This window comes from Ranitomeya imitator, chromosome 3 (genome assembly GCF_032444005.1).
Source record: "Ranitomeya imitator isolate aRanImi1 chromosome 3, aRanImi1.pri, whole genome shotgun sequence".
Taxonomy (NCBI): Eukaryota; Metazoa; Chordata; class Amphibia; order Anura; family Dendrobatidae; genus Ranitomeya; species Ranitomeya imitator.
In genome coordinates, this window is record NC_091284.1 from 395,942,103 (window position 1) to 395,956,595 (window position 14,493).

Below are 14,493 nucleotides of genomic sequence, written 5' to 3' on the forward strand. Positions count from 1 at the left end.
GCTGTGCCTGTGTGATCGCTGATCTGAAACAGTGCACAGCAAAGTGTCAGATCAGCGATCTGTCAATAAAATGTGATGTCCCTCCCTGGGGCAAAGTAAAAAAAAAAATTTTTTTACATGTGTGAAAAAAACATTCCTAAATAAATAATAAAAAAAATAAAATATATATATATATATATATATATATATATATATACAGTGGGGCAAAAAAGTATTTAGTCAGTCAGCAATAGTGCAAGTTCCACCACTTAAAAAGATGAGAGGCGTCTGTAATTTACATCATAGGTAGACCTCAACTATGGGAGACAAACTGAGAAAAAAAAATCCAGAAAATCACATTGTCTGTTTTTTTTAACATTTTATTTGCATATTATGGTGGAAAATAAGTATTTGGTCAGAAACAAAATTTCATCTCAATACTTTGTAATATATCCTTTGTTGGCAATGACAGAGGTCAAACGTTTTCTGTAAGTCTTCACAAGGTTGCCACACACTGTTGTTGGTATATTGGCCCATTCCTCCATGCAGATCTCCTCTAGAGCAGTGATGTTTTTGGCTTTTCGCTTGGCAACACGGACTCTCAACTCCCTCCAAAGGTTTTCTATAGGGTTGAGATCTGGAGACTGGCTAGGCCACTCCAGGAGCTTGAAATGCTTCTTACGAAGCCACTCCTTTGTTGCCCTGGCGGTGTGCTTTGGATAATTGTCATGTTGAAAGACCCAGCCACGTTTCATCTTCAATGCCCTTGCTGATGGAAGGAGGTTTGCACTCAAAATCTCACGATACATGGCCCCATTCATTCTTTCATGTACCCGGATCAGTCGTCCTGGCCCCTTTGCAGAGAAACAGCCCCAAAGCATGATGTTTCCACCACCATGCTTTACAGTAGGTATGGTGTTTGATGGATGCAACTCAGTATTCTTTTTCCTCCAAACACGACAAGTTGTGTTTCTACCAAACAGTTCCAGTTTGGTTTCATCAGACCATAGGACATTCTCCCAAAACTCCTCTGGATCATCCAAATGCTCTCTAGCAAACTTCAGACGGGCCCGGACATGTACTGGCTTAAGCAGTGGGACACGTCTGGCACTGCAGGATCTGAGTCCATGGTGGCGTAGTGTGTTACTTATGGTAGGCCTTGTCACATTGGTCCCAGCTCTCTGCAGTTCATTCACTAGGTCCCCCCGCGTGGTTCTGGGATTTTTGCTCACCGTTCTTATGATCATTCTGACCCCACGGGGTGGGATTTTGCGTGGAGCCCCAGATCGAGGGAGATTATCAGTGATCTTGTATGTCTTCCATTTTCTAACTATTGCTCCCACTGTTGATTTCTTCACTCCAAGCTGGTTGGCTATTGCAGATTCAGTCTTCCCAGCCTGGTGCAGGGCTACAATTTTGTTTCTGGTGTCCTTTGACAGCTTTTTGGTCTTCACCGTAGTGGAGTTTGGAGTGTGACTGTTTGAGGTTGTGGACAGGTGTCTTTTTATACTGATAACAAGTTTAAACAGGTGCCATTACTACAGGTAATGAGTGGAGGAAAGAGGAGACTCTTAAAGAAGAAGTTACAGGTCTGTGAGAGCCAGAAATCTTGATTGTTTGTTTCTGACCAAATACTTATTTTCCACCATAATATGCAAATAAAATGTTAAAAAAACAGACAATGTGATTTTCTGGATTTTTTTTTCTCAGTTTGTCTCCCATAGTTGAGGTCTACCTATGATGTAAATTACAGACGCCTCTCATCTTTTTAAGTGGTGGAACTTGCACTATTGCTGACTGACTAAATACTTTTTTGCCCCACTGTATATATTGTTCCAATAAATACATTCCTTTATCTAAATAATAAAAAAAAAATAAAAGTACACATATATAGTATCGCCGCATCCGTAATGACCTGTCCTATAAAACTGTCCCACTAGTTAACTCCTTCAGTGAACACCGGTAAAAAAAAAAAGGCAAAAAACAACGCTTTATTATCATGCGGCCGAACAAAAAGCGGAATAACATGCGGTCAAAAAGACGGATATAGAGAACCACTGTACCGCTGAAAACATCATCATGTCCCGCAAAAAAAGAGCCACGATACAGCATCATCAGTGAAGAAATAAAAAAGTTATAGTCCTCAGAATAAAGCGATGCAAAAATAATATAAAAAATAAAATAGTTTTTATCGTATAAAAGCGCCAAAACATAAAAAAATTATATAAATGAGGTATCGCTGTAATCGTACTGACCCGAAGAATAAAACTGCTTTATCCATTTTACCAAACGCGGAATGGTATAAACGTCCCCCCCCCCCCCAAAGAAATTCATGAACAGCTGGTTTTCGTCCATTCTGCCTCACAAAAATCGGAATAAAAAGCGATCAAAAAATGTCACGTGCCCGAAAATGTTACCAATAAAAACGTCAACTCGTCCCGCAAAAAAAAAGACCCCACATGACTCTGTGGACCAAAATATGGAAAAATTATAGCTCTCGAAACATGGTAACGCAAAAAATATTTTTTGCAATAAAAAGCGTCTTTTAGTGTGTGACAGCAGCCAGTCATAAAAATCCGATACAAAATCCGCTATAAATAGTAAATCAGGGTTAGGGGTGTGGTTAGGGTTACCGTTGAGATTAGGGTTAGGGGTGTGTTTGGATTAGGGTTTCAGTTATAATTTGGGGGTTTCCACTGTTTATGTACATCAGGGGCTCTCCAAACGCGACATGGCGTCCGATCTTAATTCCAGCAAATTCTGCGTTGAAAGAGTAAAACAGTGCTCCTTCCCTTCCGAGCTCTCCCGTGCGCCAAAACAGGGGTTTACCCCAACATATGGGGTATCAGCGTACTCAGGACACATAGGACAACAATGCCAGTTTTGGCATAGGTGGTTTTCCTTTTTGGATGCTGCCCTTCCCGTGGTTGTTCCTTCCCGGTGAAAGACCTGGCTATTTATTGCTTGCGTTGAGACACGTGATGGCTTTTCTACATGCATTTGCATATTTCCCATAAGGGATGGGAGCAGTGTTCTGGATCATTGCGTTGAGAAAAACGTGATGGTGTCTCCGCGGTGTTGGATGTTTTCATCTCCCCGAGGTCATTCATCCTTATGTTTATAGTCCTTTTACTAGGCACTGCTCCTAATAGCCAGTTTCCTACTCCACACTGATGAGGGGCAAATACCCCGAAACAGTTGTCTGTGGATGGATACCATGTTTTGGCATAGGTGGTTTTCCTTTTTGGATGCTGCCCTTCCCGTGGTTGTTCCTTCCCGGTGAAAGACCTGGCTATTTATTGCTTGCGTTGAGAAACACGTGATGGTGTCTCCGCTGCTTTTCTACATGCATTTGCATATTTCCCATAAGGGATGGGAGCCGTGTTCTGGATCACTGCGTTGAGAAAGTTGAGAAACACGTGATGGTGTCTCCGCGGTGTTGGATATTTTGATTTCCCCAAGGTCATTCATCCTTATGCTTATAGTCCTTTTACTAGGCACTGCTCCTAATAGCCAGTTTCCTACTCCACACTGATGAGGGGCAAATACCCCGAAACAGCTGTCTGTGGATGGATACCATGTTTTGGCATAGGTGGTTTTCCTTTTTGGATGCTGCCCTTCCCGTGGTTGTTCCTTCCCGGTGAAAGACCTGGCTATTTATTGCTTGCGTTGAGAAACATGTGATGGTGTCTCCGTGGCTTTTCTACATGCATTTGCATATTTCCCACAAGGACTGGGAGCAGTGTTCTGGATCACTGCATTGAGAAACACGTGATGGTGTCTCCGCGGTGTTGGATGTTTTGATCTCCACGTGGTCATTCATCCTTATGTTTATAAACTGTAGCAAAACACTTGGGGGTTCAAAGCTCTCACAACACATCTATATGAGTTCCATAGGGGGTCTACTTTCCAAAATGGTGTCACTTGTGGGGGGGTCTCAATTGTTTAGGCACATCAGTGGCTCTCCAAACGCAACATGGCGTCCCATCTCAATTCCAGTCAATTTTGCATTGAAAAGTCAAATGGCGCTCCTTCCTTTCCGAGCTCTGTCATGCGCCCAAACAGTGGTTTAACCCCACATATGGGGTATAAGCGTACTCAGGACAAATTGTACAACAACTTTTGGGTCCAATTTCTTCTCTTACCCTTGGGAAATAAAAAATTGGGGGCGAAAACCTCATTTTTGTGAAAAAATATGATTTTTTATTTTTACGGCATTATAAACTGTGAAGCACTTGGTGGGTCAAAGTGCTCACCACACATCTAGATACGGTAAGTTCCTTAGGGGGTCTACTTTCCAAAATGGTGTCACTTGTGTGGGGTTTCAATGTTTATGCACATGGCGTCCCATCTCAATTCCTGTCAATTTTGCATTGAAAAGTCAAACAGCACTCCTTCCCTTCCGAGCTCTCCCTTGCACCCAAACAGTGGTTTACCCCCACATATGGGGTATCAGTGTACTCAGGACAAATTGTACAATAATTTTTGGGGTCCATTTTCTCCTGTTACCCTTGGTAAAATAAAACAAATTGGAGCTGAAGTAAATTTTTTGTGAAAAAAAGTTAAATGTTCATTTTTATTTAAACATTCCAAAAATTCCTGTGAAACACCTGAAGGGTTCATAAACTTCTTGAATGTGGTTTTGAGCACCCTGAGGGGTGCAGTTTTTAGAATAGTGTCACACTTGGTTATTTTGTATAATATAGACCCCTAAAAATGACTTCAAATGAGATGTGGTCCCTAACAAAAAAATGGTGTTCTAAAAATGTGAAATTGCTGGTCATCTTTTAACCCTTATAACTCCCTATCAAAAAAAAATTTTGGTTCCAAAACTGTGCTCTTGTAAAGTAGACATGTGGGAAATGTTTCTTATTAAGTACTAGATTGTGGCCCGATTCTAACGCATCGGGTATTCTAGAATATGCATGCCCCCATAGTATATGGACAATGATGATTCCAGAATTCGCGGCAGGCTGTGCCCGTCGCTGATTGGTCGACGCAACCTTTATGACATCATTGTCGCCATGGCAACCATTATGACATCTACGTCGATACTGTGCCCGTCGCTGAATCAGAAACGTGGGATTTCTACGTCCTTTATGACATCATCGTCGCTGTGCCCGTCGCTGATTGGTCGAGGCCTGGGGGCCTCGATCAATCAGAGACGTGGGATTTCCAGGACAGACAGACAGACAGACAGACGGAAAAACCCTTAGGCAATTATATATATAGATTTTGTGTGACATATCTCTGTGATTAAATTGCATAAAAATTCAAAGTAGGAAAATTGCGAAATTTTCAAAATTTTTGCCAAATTTCCGTTTTTTTCACAAATAAACGCAGGTAATATCAAATAAATGTTACCACTATCATGAAGTACAATATGTCACAAGAAAACAATGTCAGAATCACCGGGATCTGTTGAAGCGTTCCAGAGTTATAACCTCACAAAGGGACAGTGGTCAGAATTGTAAAAATTGGCCTGGTCATTAACGTGCAAACCACCCTTGGGGGTAAAGGGGTTAAAAACAGTCAGTGAAATATTTTACCTGACAAAAGAAATCCTCTGTGAACCCCTGCTGTAATGTCAGTAATGTCTTTTGCATCCTCTCCTGCCCAGGAGATGTGGTATGCTCTGTACACAGTCAGACACAGATAATTTTTAAAATGAATTTTTGTTCGTGGGAAAACCCCTTTAATGTGACCGGCTTCTTCTGCCTGCAGACATGTTGCACATCTGCTGCCGGGGTCAGCCGAATGATTCACTGCGCCTGCGCAGAATTTGCGCAGATGCAGTAAATCAGACCACCGCCATCTTTGTGCAGACAGATAGCGGCAGGCACATTAAAACATTGCAGGCACTTCTGTACAAAGATGGCGGCGGTCAATTAATCACTCGGCTGATCCCGGCGGCGTGTTCGCGACGGTATTCCTCCATGAGGATGGTCTGGGTGCCCGACGTCCACAGATGGGGGTTATGCTCACAGCACAACACCGTGCAGGATGCTTGGCATTTGCCACAAAACACCAGGATTGGCAAATTCGTCACAGTCAGACACAGATCATTTTTAAAATGAACTTTTGTTGTGCTCTTCACTGATGAAAGCAGGTTCACATTGAGCACATGTGACAGAGTCTGGAGATGCCGTGGAGAGCGATCTGCGGCCTGCAACATCCTTCAGCATGACCGGTTTGACAGTGGGTCAGTAATGGTGTGGAGTGGCATTTCTTTGGCCGCACAGCCCTCCATGTGCTCACCAGAGGTAGCCTGACTGCCATTAGGTACCGAGATGAGATCCTCAGACCCTTTATGAGACCATATCCTGGTGCGGTTGGCCCTGGGTTCCTCCTAATGCAGGACAATGCAAGACCTCATGTGGCTGGAGTGTGTTAGCAGTTCCTGCAAGATGAAGGCATTGAAGCTATGGACTGGCCCGCTTGTTCCCCAGACCTGAATCCGATTGAACACATCTGGGACATCATGTCTCGCACCATCCACCAACGTCACGTTGCACCACAGACTGTCCAGTAGTTGGCGAATGCCTTAGTCCAGGTCTGGGAGGAGATCCCTCAGGAGAACATCAGCTGCCTCTTCAGGAGCATGCCCACTTGATTTTCCACTTTGATTTTGAGCATCATTCCAACTCCAGACCTCCGTTTGATAATAGTTGTGATTTACGTTGATCATTTTTAGGTTTTATTGTTCTCAACACATTCCACTATGTATTTACAACTGGAATATTTCATTAAGTGATATCTAGGATGTGGGATTTTAGTGTTCCCTTTATTTTTCTGAGCAGTGCATATATCTATATATATAATTGTCTAAGGGTTTTTCCGTCTGTCTGTCTTTCTGTCTGTCTGTCTGTCCTGGAAATCCCGGCTCTCTGATTGGTCGAGGCCACCAGGCCTCGACCAATCAGAGACCGGCACAGCATCGACGTAGAAATCCCGCGTCTCTGATTGTGGCCCGATTCTAACGCATCGGGTATTCTAGAATATGCATGTCCCCATAGTATATGGACAATGATGATTCCAGAATTCGCGGCAGACTGTGCCCGTCGCTGATTGGTCAAGGCAACCTTTATGACATTATCATCGCCATGCTGTGCCCGTCACTGATTGGTCGAGGTCTGGCGGCCTCGATCAATCAGAGACGTGGGATTTCCAGGACAGACAGACAGACAGAAAGACAGACAGACAGACGGAAAAACCCTTAGACAATTATATATATAGACTAGATTGTGGCCCGATTCTAATGCATCGGGTAATCTAGAATATGCATGTCCCCGTAGTATACGGACAATGATGATTCCAGAATTTGCGGCAAACTGTGCCCGTCGCTGATTGGTCGAGGCAACCTTTATGCCATCATAAAGATCAGAGACCGGCACAGTATCGACGTAGAAATCCCACGTCTCTGATTGGTCGAGGCCGCCAGGCCTCGACCAATCAGCAACGGGCACAGCGACGATGATGTCATAAAGGACGTAGACATCCCGCGTCTGTGATTGGTTGAGGCCGCCAGGCCTCGACCAATCAGCAACGGGCACAGCGATGATGATGTCATAAAGGACGTAGACATTTCACGTTTCTGATTCAGCGACGGGCACAGTATCGACGTAGATGTCATAATGGTTGCCATGGCGACGATGATGTCATAAAGGTTGCCTCGACCAATCAGCGACGGGCACAGTCTGCCACGAATTCTGGAATCATCATTGTCCATATACTACGGGGACATGCATATTCTAGAATACCCGATGCATTAGAATCGGGCCACAATCTAGTATATATATATATCTATAATATAATGCTGGGAGCGTCACTCTGTCCGAAGCCTTTATAGACTGCGCAAGCGCCGGCGCAGTCTGGGCCTCACAGAGTGACGCTCCCAGGAGATCGCGGTATGCGTAAACACTGAACGCACACCGCGATCTCCACCGGATGGCAGGGACCGCCAGGAGGGTGAGTATATTCACCTGTCCCCCGTTCCAGCGCTGCGTGTGGCTCCGTCTCCCGGGTCCTCTGCTGTGACGTTCCCAGTTCAGAGGGCGCCGCCCTCTGACTGAACAGTCACAGCCAGAGGAGCCGGAAGATGGCGGCGCGCAGCGCTGGAACGGGACAGACAGGTGAGTATAGCAAGTGCTGGGGGCCTGAGCTATCGGCGATACCGGCACCTGACCCCCACAGCGCGCCGGTGTCCCCGCCTGCTCAGGCCCCCAGCACTCGGCGTCCAGCGACGATAGGTGAGTATGGTATTTTTTTTTTATATATATATATGGCAGCAGCATACGGGGCATATATAATGGAGCATCTTATGGGGGGCATATAATACAATGGTGGCGCAGGATGGGAGCAGTACATGACAGAACGGGGGCGCAGGATGGGAGCAGCACATGACAGAACGGGGGCGCAGGATGGCAGCAGCACATGACAGAATGGGGGCGCAAGATGGGAGCAGCACATGACAGAACAGGGACGCAGGATGAGAGCAGCACATGGCAGAATGGGGGTGCAAGATGGGAGCAGCACATGACAGAACGGGGGCACAGGATGGGAGCAGCACATGACAGAACGGGGGCGCAGGATGGCAGCAGCACATGACAGAACGGGCGCAGGATGGGAGCAGCACATGACAGAACAGGGGCGCAGGATGGGAGCAGCACATGACAGAACAGGGGCGCAGGATGGGAGCAGCACATGACAGAACAGGGGCGCAGGGTGGGAGCAGCACATGACAGAACGGGGGCACAGGATGGAAGCAGCACATGACAGAACAGGCGCAGGATGGGAGCAGCACATGACAGAACAGGGGCGCAGGATGGGAGCAGCATATGAAAGAACGGGGGCACAGGATGGGAGCAGCACATGACAGAACGGGGGCGCAGGATGGGAACAGCATATGACAGAACGGGCGCACGATGGCAGCAGCACATGACAAAACGGGCGCAGGATGGGAGCAGCACATGACAGAACGGGGGCGCAGGATGGCAGCAGCACATGACAGAACGGGCGCAGGATGGGAGCAGCACATGACAGAACAGGGGCGCACGATGGGAGCAGCACATGACAGAATGGGAGCAGCAAATGACAGAATGGAGGCGCAGGATGGGTGCAGAACATGTCAGAATGGAGGCGCAGGATGAGTGCAGCACATGTCACAATGGGGGCGCAGGATGGGAGCAGCACATGATAGAATGGGGGCGCAGGATGGGTGCAACACATGACAGAATGGGGGCGCAGGATGGGAGCAGCACATGTCACAATAGGGGGGCAGGATGGAAGCAGCACATGACAGAATGGGGGCGCAGGATGGGTGCAACACATGACAGAATGGGGGCGCTAGATGGGTGCAACACATGGCAGGATGGGGACGCAGGATGGGTGGAGCACATGACAGGATGGGGACGCAGGACGGAGCAGCACATGTCAGAATGGGGGTGCAGGATGGGAGCAGCACATGTCAGAATGGGGGTGCAGGATGGGTGCAGCACATGTCAGGATGGGGACGCAGGATGGAGCAGCTCATGACAGGATGGGGACGCAGGATGGAGCAGCACATACGAGGATGGAGACCATATACCAATATAGATGCTAGCCACCCAGGCATAGAACGGGTTCAATAGCTAGTATATATATATCTATATATATGTCATTGACACACACTTGTATGTATATATATATATATATATATACACTGCTCAAAAAAATAAAGGGAACACTGAATGAAATATTACAGTTGTAAATACATAGTGGAATGTAACCTAAAAATGATCAATGTAAATTACAACTAATATCCCAGAGATCTGACGTCACTGAGAATGCACAGACTCACAGCCTGACCTGAGGTGATCTAGGCAACATGGGAAAAAGTTCAGACACTTTCCCACGCTACAGAGTTCACGTCCGGTCAGGCAGGGAGGCTGTGCAGGCAGCTTTTCATTCATTACACAGTGGTTTACAGTTGGGGTGGTAGCATTAGCACCGCTCCCGGTTGTAAAGTATATAACCCCTTGAGGTGTAGGACTTAACTGTACGGCGGACAGGTATGGGATATTGTTGCGTTTTTATTTTCCTTTTTTACCGGAGAATGATGGCTTCGCTTGGATTGGGAGTGTAATAAAGATGAAAAACCTGTTTAAATATTTCAGACTTTATTCTTAAAGTGTGTGTATTTTTTAACCCTTTCATACTATTGGATTAACAATGGATAGGTGTCTTATTGACACCTCTCCATTATTAACCGGACTTAATGTCACCTTACAATAGCAAGGTGAAAAATAACCCCTTTATTACCCCATATGCCACCACTACATGCCAGTGAGATGAGAGAGGCTACATGCCAGAATTGACGCATCTTATAGATGCGCCTTTTCTGGGGCAGCTGCGTGTTGGTATTTTTAGCCAGGGGGGTCCATGGCCCCTTTCTAGGCTCTGAATATCAGCCCGCAGCTGTCTGCATAGCCTTTCTGGCTATTAACTATAGGGGGATCCCACATAATTTGTTTTGGGGGGTCCCCCTATTAGAATAGCCAGTAAAGGCTAAATATACAGCTGGGGGCTGATATTCATAGCCGGGGAAGATCCATGGGTATTAACCCCTTCCCAGGCTACAAATATCGGTCCTGGCCGTCAGCTTTCCCTCTCTGGCGAAGAAAATTGTGCAGGGGACCATGCAATTTTTTTCGCTTGTAGGATGGAACATGTGGAGCCAATAAATAGGCTTCCAAATTATTTATTCATGATTTTCTGGGCCGGGATCCATTATATGTCCATTTTGCAAGCTGGCGAGAAAATCTCGCCATACGGATGTCACACGGATGCTTAGATACGAGAAAATCGCATCCTCGCACTTCACACGGATAAAATACGGATCACTGTTAGAGAACATTTCTCCGATTCTCGGCCGTGAAAAACGGACCGATTTTTTTTTAAACGTTATGTGTGACACCGGCCTTAGATAAAAGTACATAGCTACATAGTGGTAAGTCTTGCTAAAAAAAAGTTGCAATCGCAAGCATTGTGCAGAATTTTTGCAATAGTTGCAACATCTTTTTAAATTTGAAGTGTGAGATTTTACTACAATTTTTTGATGTCATGTATCCCCAAGATATATTTCTCTAATTACAATTCTACATCTAATCTTTATCCCAAATTTATTACATCATAAAACAAGAAAAATATGAGATTTATATTTTAATATGCTTTGTGAACAATACAAACATTAACCAACGGAAAAATATAAAAACCATCTTTAAAAATGTTAAATAGCTCTGTAGTAAGAATAAAGTTTTGATTTTTAAAACTGTAGGCATAAATATCCTTCAAAACAAGAACAAAGGTTTCTTTATACCTAGTGTAAAACCTTAAGAAATGTGTTAGAAACCTATTGGCACATTGCTTTTAGAAAGTATAAGGGTTACTGCCAGATGGACCATACATGGTCAATGGATCAAACATGGCAGCAAGATCACTGGCAAAAGAAACAGGAGCCTGAAAAGTAGGTGCCATAGGACATGATGGCCAAACAGGGGCTGCTGCTGGTATGGGGTTTGGCTTGTTAGTTGGGGGCATAGACTGAAAATTATTGTTGTTTTGGTCAGCAATTTTCTGCAGGTTATTTGACAGATAACTCAGAATATTTATCAGCTCTGGCATGCCCACTTCTGCCACCGCAGAGCTCTCCTGCCCTACAGGTGGGTGTCCATGTTCTGCCATCAAACTCTCCTCCCTTTCCACATCTTCTAATATAGATGTGAATATGTCATCAGGAATATCCAGCTCCTCCTGTCTCTGTATTTTGGTGACCTTTCTGGGACATGAAGACCAGAATGGATGGTTTGGAAGAAGTAGAGCCAGTAAAAGATGAGGATGTTCATCCTCAAGACCTGGAAAATACAAAAGGTACATGAACCAGTAAGTGTCCCCTTCAAAGGCAATGATCACAAACAATGAAACTATACTGGAATTGTTGCATTTTTAATTGTAGTACAAATAAGAGTCTTATCGCAGTAAACCTTCAATAATAGATGACATGCTTACAGACTCATCTCACATTACTGACGCCGGGTTTCCAGCCTTCTACACTATTTTGGATAGTTCATACCTTTTTTTACACGGTCGAGCAATGATTTTAACTTTTGACTTTCAGGTTCCATATCTCACCATCCACTACTGCTTCGGACATGAGACTACCATCATTTTATAGACAATCATCTTGGCTATCTCAAACGTAAATTTAACTTGTAGCTATTTAGTATATGATTAGTCATGCAGATTCTTGTCACGTTACTGCATTGTTACTGCTTTTCTCCTGGTGGTAGAAAAGTCTTTTTCTTTCTATATACAGTACTACAAAATACAACCTGTCCTCTTTCCCTAATAGCTCAGTATGTTACTAGGTTGATTCCTAAGTGAAAGGTCAATAGTTCAAATTGAGGAGTAGCCATGAAGAATGTTTTCCAAGAAAAGAGAAACAGCATCATCCAGCTCTTCGATAGTGGTCTCTTGGCCTAGAAAATTGCCAAACTACATCATGTGAGTGCCATGACAGTTGGAAGAATACAAAATTAAGTTTGCCAATCCACTCAAAAGCCAAGAGGTGGACATCCAGGCAAAAGATCGGTGTTAAGAAATCGGCTCATCAATAGGTGTATCAGTTCTGGCGCGACAAACACGACAGTGGAGGTGGCTTATATGCTTCATAATAGTAAGATAACAGATGTCCATGCAATCACTGTACGCAAGTCTGGAATGGTGGCCTGAAAAAAGGTGAAGAACCGTCAACTTCAATATCGTCATAACAAGTGTCAACTCGAGTTTGCAAAAAAGTATGAAAAGTGGACAATAGAAGATTGGAAATGGGTGATTTGAACTAATGAGACAAAAGTCAGCTAGACCATGTTCTCCTGGGTGCTAATGGGTCTGGAAGAAACAAGGCAAAAAGGGGTTAACGAATCAAGCAATTGAAGGAACGGTCAAGTTTGTTGGAGGAAAGCTGATAATATGGGGTTGTTTCACAGACAAATGCGTTGGATACTTCACCAAGATCAATGGTGGTCTAAATGCTGAATTGTTTGTGAGTATCCTACATACAAGTTACTTCGTACACTCCAGCAATATGGGTATGAAAAGGACGATACAGTGCGAGTCACTGAACAGTGCAAGAGCCTAACAGATATTAAAGGTGTACACTAGTGATGAGCGAGTGTGCTCGTTACTTGAGTTTTCCAAGCATGCTCGGGTGTTCTCCGAGTATTTTGGGCGTGCTCGTAGATTATGTTCGTGTCCCCGCAGCTGCATGATTTGCGGCTGTTAGACAACCTGAATACATGTGGGGATTCTCTAACAAACAGGCAATCCCAGCATATGTTCAGGCTGTCTAACAGACAATCCCTGCATATGTTCAGGCTGTCTAGTAGCCTCAAATCATGCAGCTGCAGTGACATAAACTAAATCTCCGAGCACGCCCAAGATACTCAGAGAACACCCGAGCGTGCTTGGAAAACTCAAGTAACAAGCACACTCGCTCATCAATATTGTACACTCCTCCTCATCATCATCATTCACTAAGGAAGCAAGTTAAGAAACGTGTGTCGGAGTGTGGTGCGGTAGGAGAAAATTCTATACAACATCATGAATCCAGGTTAGTATTTATTTGAATTATGGCTTGTCTACTGATATATATATATAGTTAATCTCCACAGTGTCTTTATGGCTAATCTTTTTTTATATATCCCTTTGTTTATATGATTCCATTTTGGTCCTTTTATGCCTCAGAATTGATACATATCATATGGTCACTCATAATAAATGTTTATGGATTGATGAACTTTCCTTTATTTATTGCATGCGAGTTTTTCTATAAATTTAGATGCTTATGTATGGAGTTTTGCCTAAAATGACAAAGAAATCACAATGCAGGAAGATATCCTGATACAGAAAAGTGTACCTTGACATCTAAGAAAACAAATTCAATGTCTTTTGCTGTTTTAAAGGGAATCTGTCAGTAGGATCAAGCCTCCTAAGCCGTCTATATGGGCATGTAGGTCATAGGAAGCTGAATAAAGTGATACCCTGAGCTTTCTATGGTGTTGTGGTCTCACAACCCTGCCAGGTGAGCACATCCCTGCACCTATCGTTCTCATATCCTCTATCTGGGTAAGACCCTATTTTGAGCTTCTGTTTTCCAGTTTTCTCCTATTGCAAGCTATAAATCAGACTTTTTCACTACCAAGTTATCTACCAAGGGAACAGAGTACATGCAAAATGTGTCACAGACATGACGCTGCTCAATCTTTGCACATTCATTGTACTTGCTCCAGTGTAAACAGGATTCCATTGTTTGCCCCTGAGTATAAAGGTACCGTTACACTTAACGATTTACCAACGATCACGACCAGCGATACGACCTGGCCGTGATCGTTGGTAAGTCGTTGTGTGGTCGCTGGAGAGCTGTCACACAGACAGCTCTCCAGTGACCAACGATGCCGAAGTCCCCAGGTAACCAGG

General features: G+C 44.4%; 1 protein-coding gene across 1 annotated transcript in view; it reads right to left on the reverse strand.

Moving 5' to 3' along the window:
* Positions 1-11,166: 11,166 nt before the first annotated feature.
* Positions 11,167-14,493, reverse strand: part of SPOCD1 (SPOC domain containing 1) — a 176,316-nt gene continuing 172,989 nt past the window's right edge. The window contains exon 13 of the mRNA XM_069760158.1: positions 11,167-11,870. Coding sequence (XP_069616259.1) covers positions 11,386-11,870 — 485 coding nt within the window. The 3' untranslated portion in view covers positions 11,167-11,385. The remainder of the gene's footprint in view (positions 11,871-14,493) is intronic.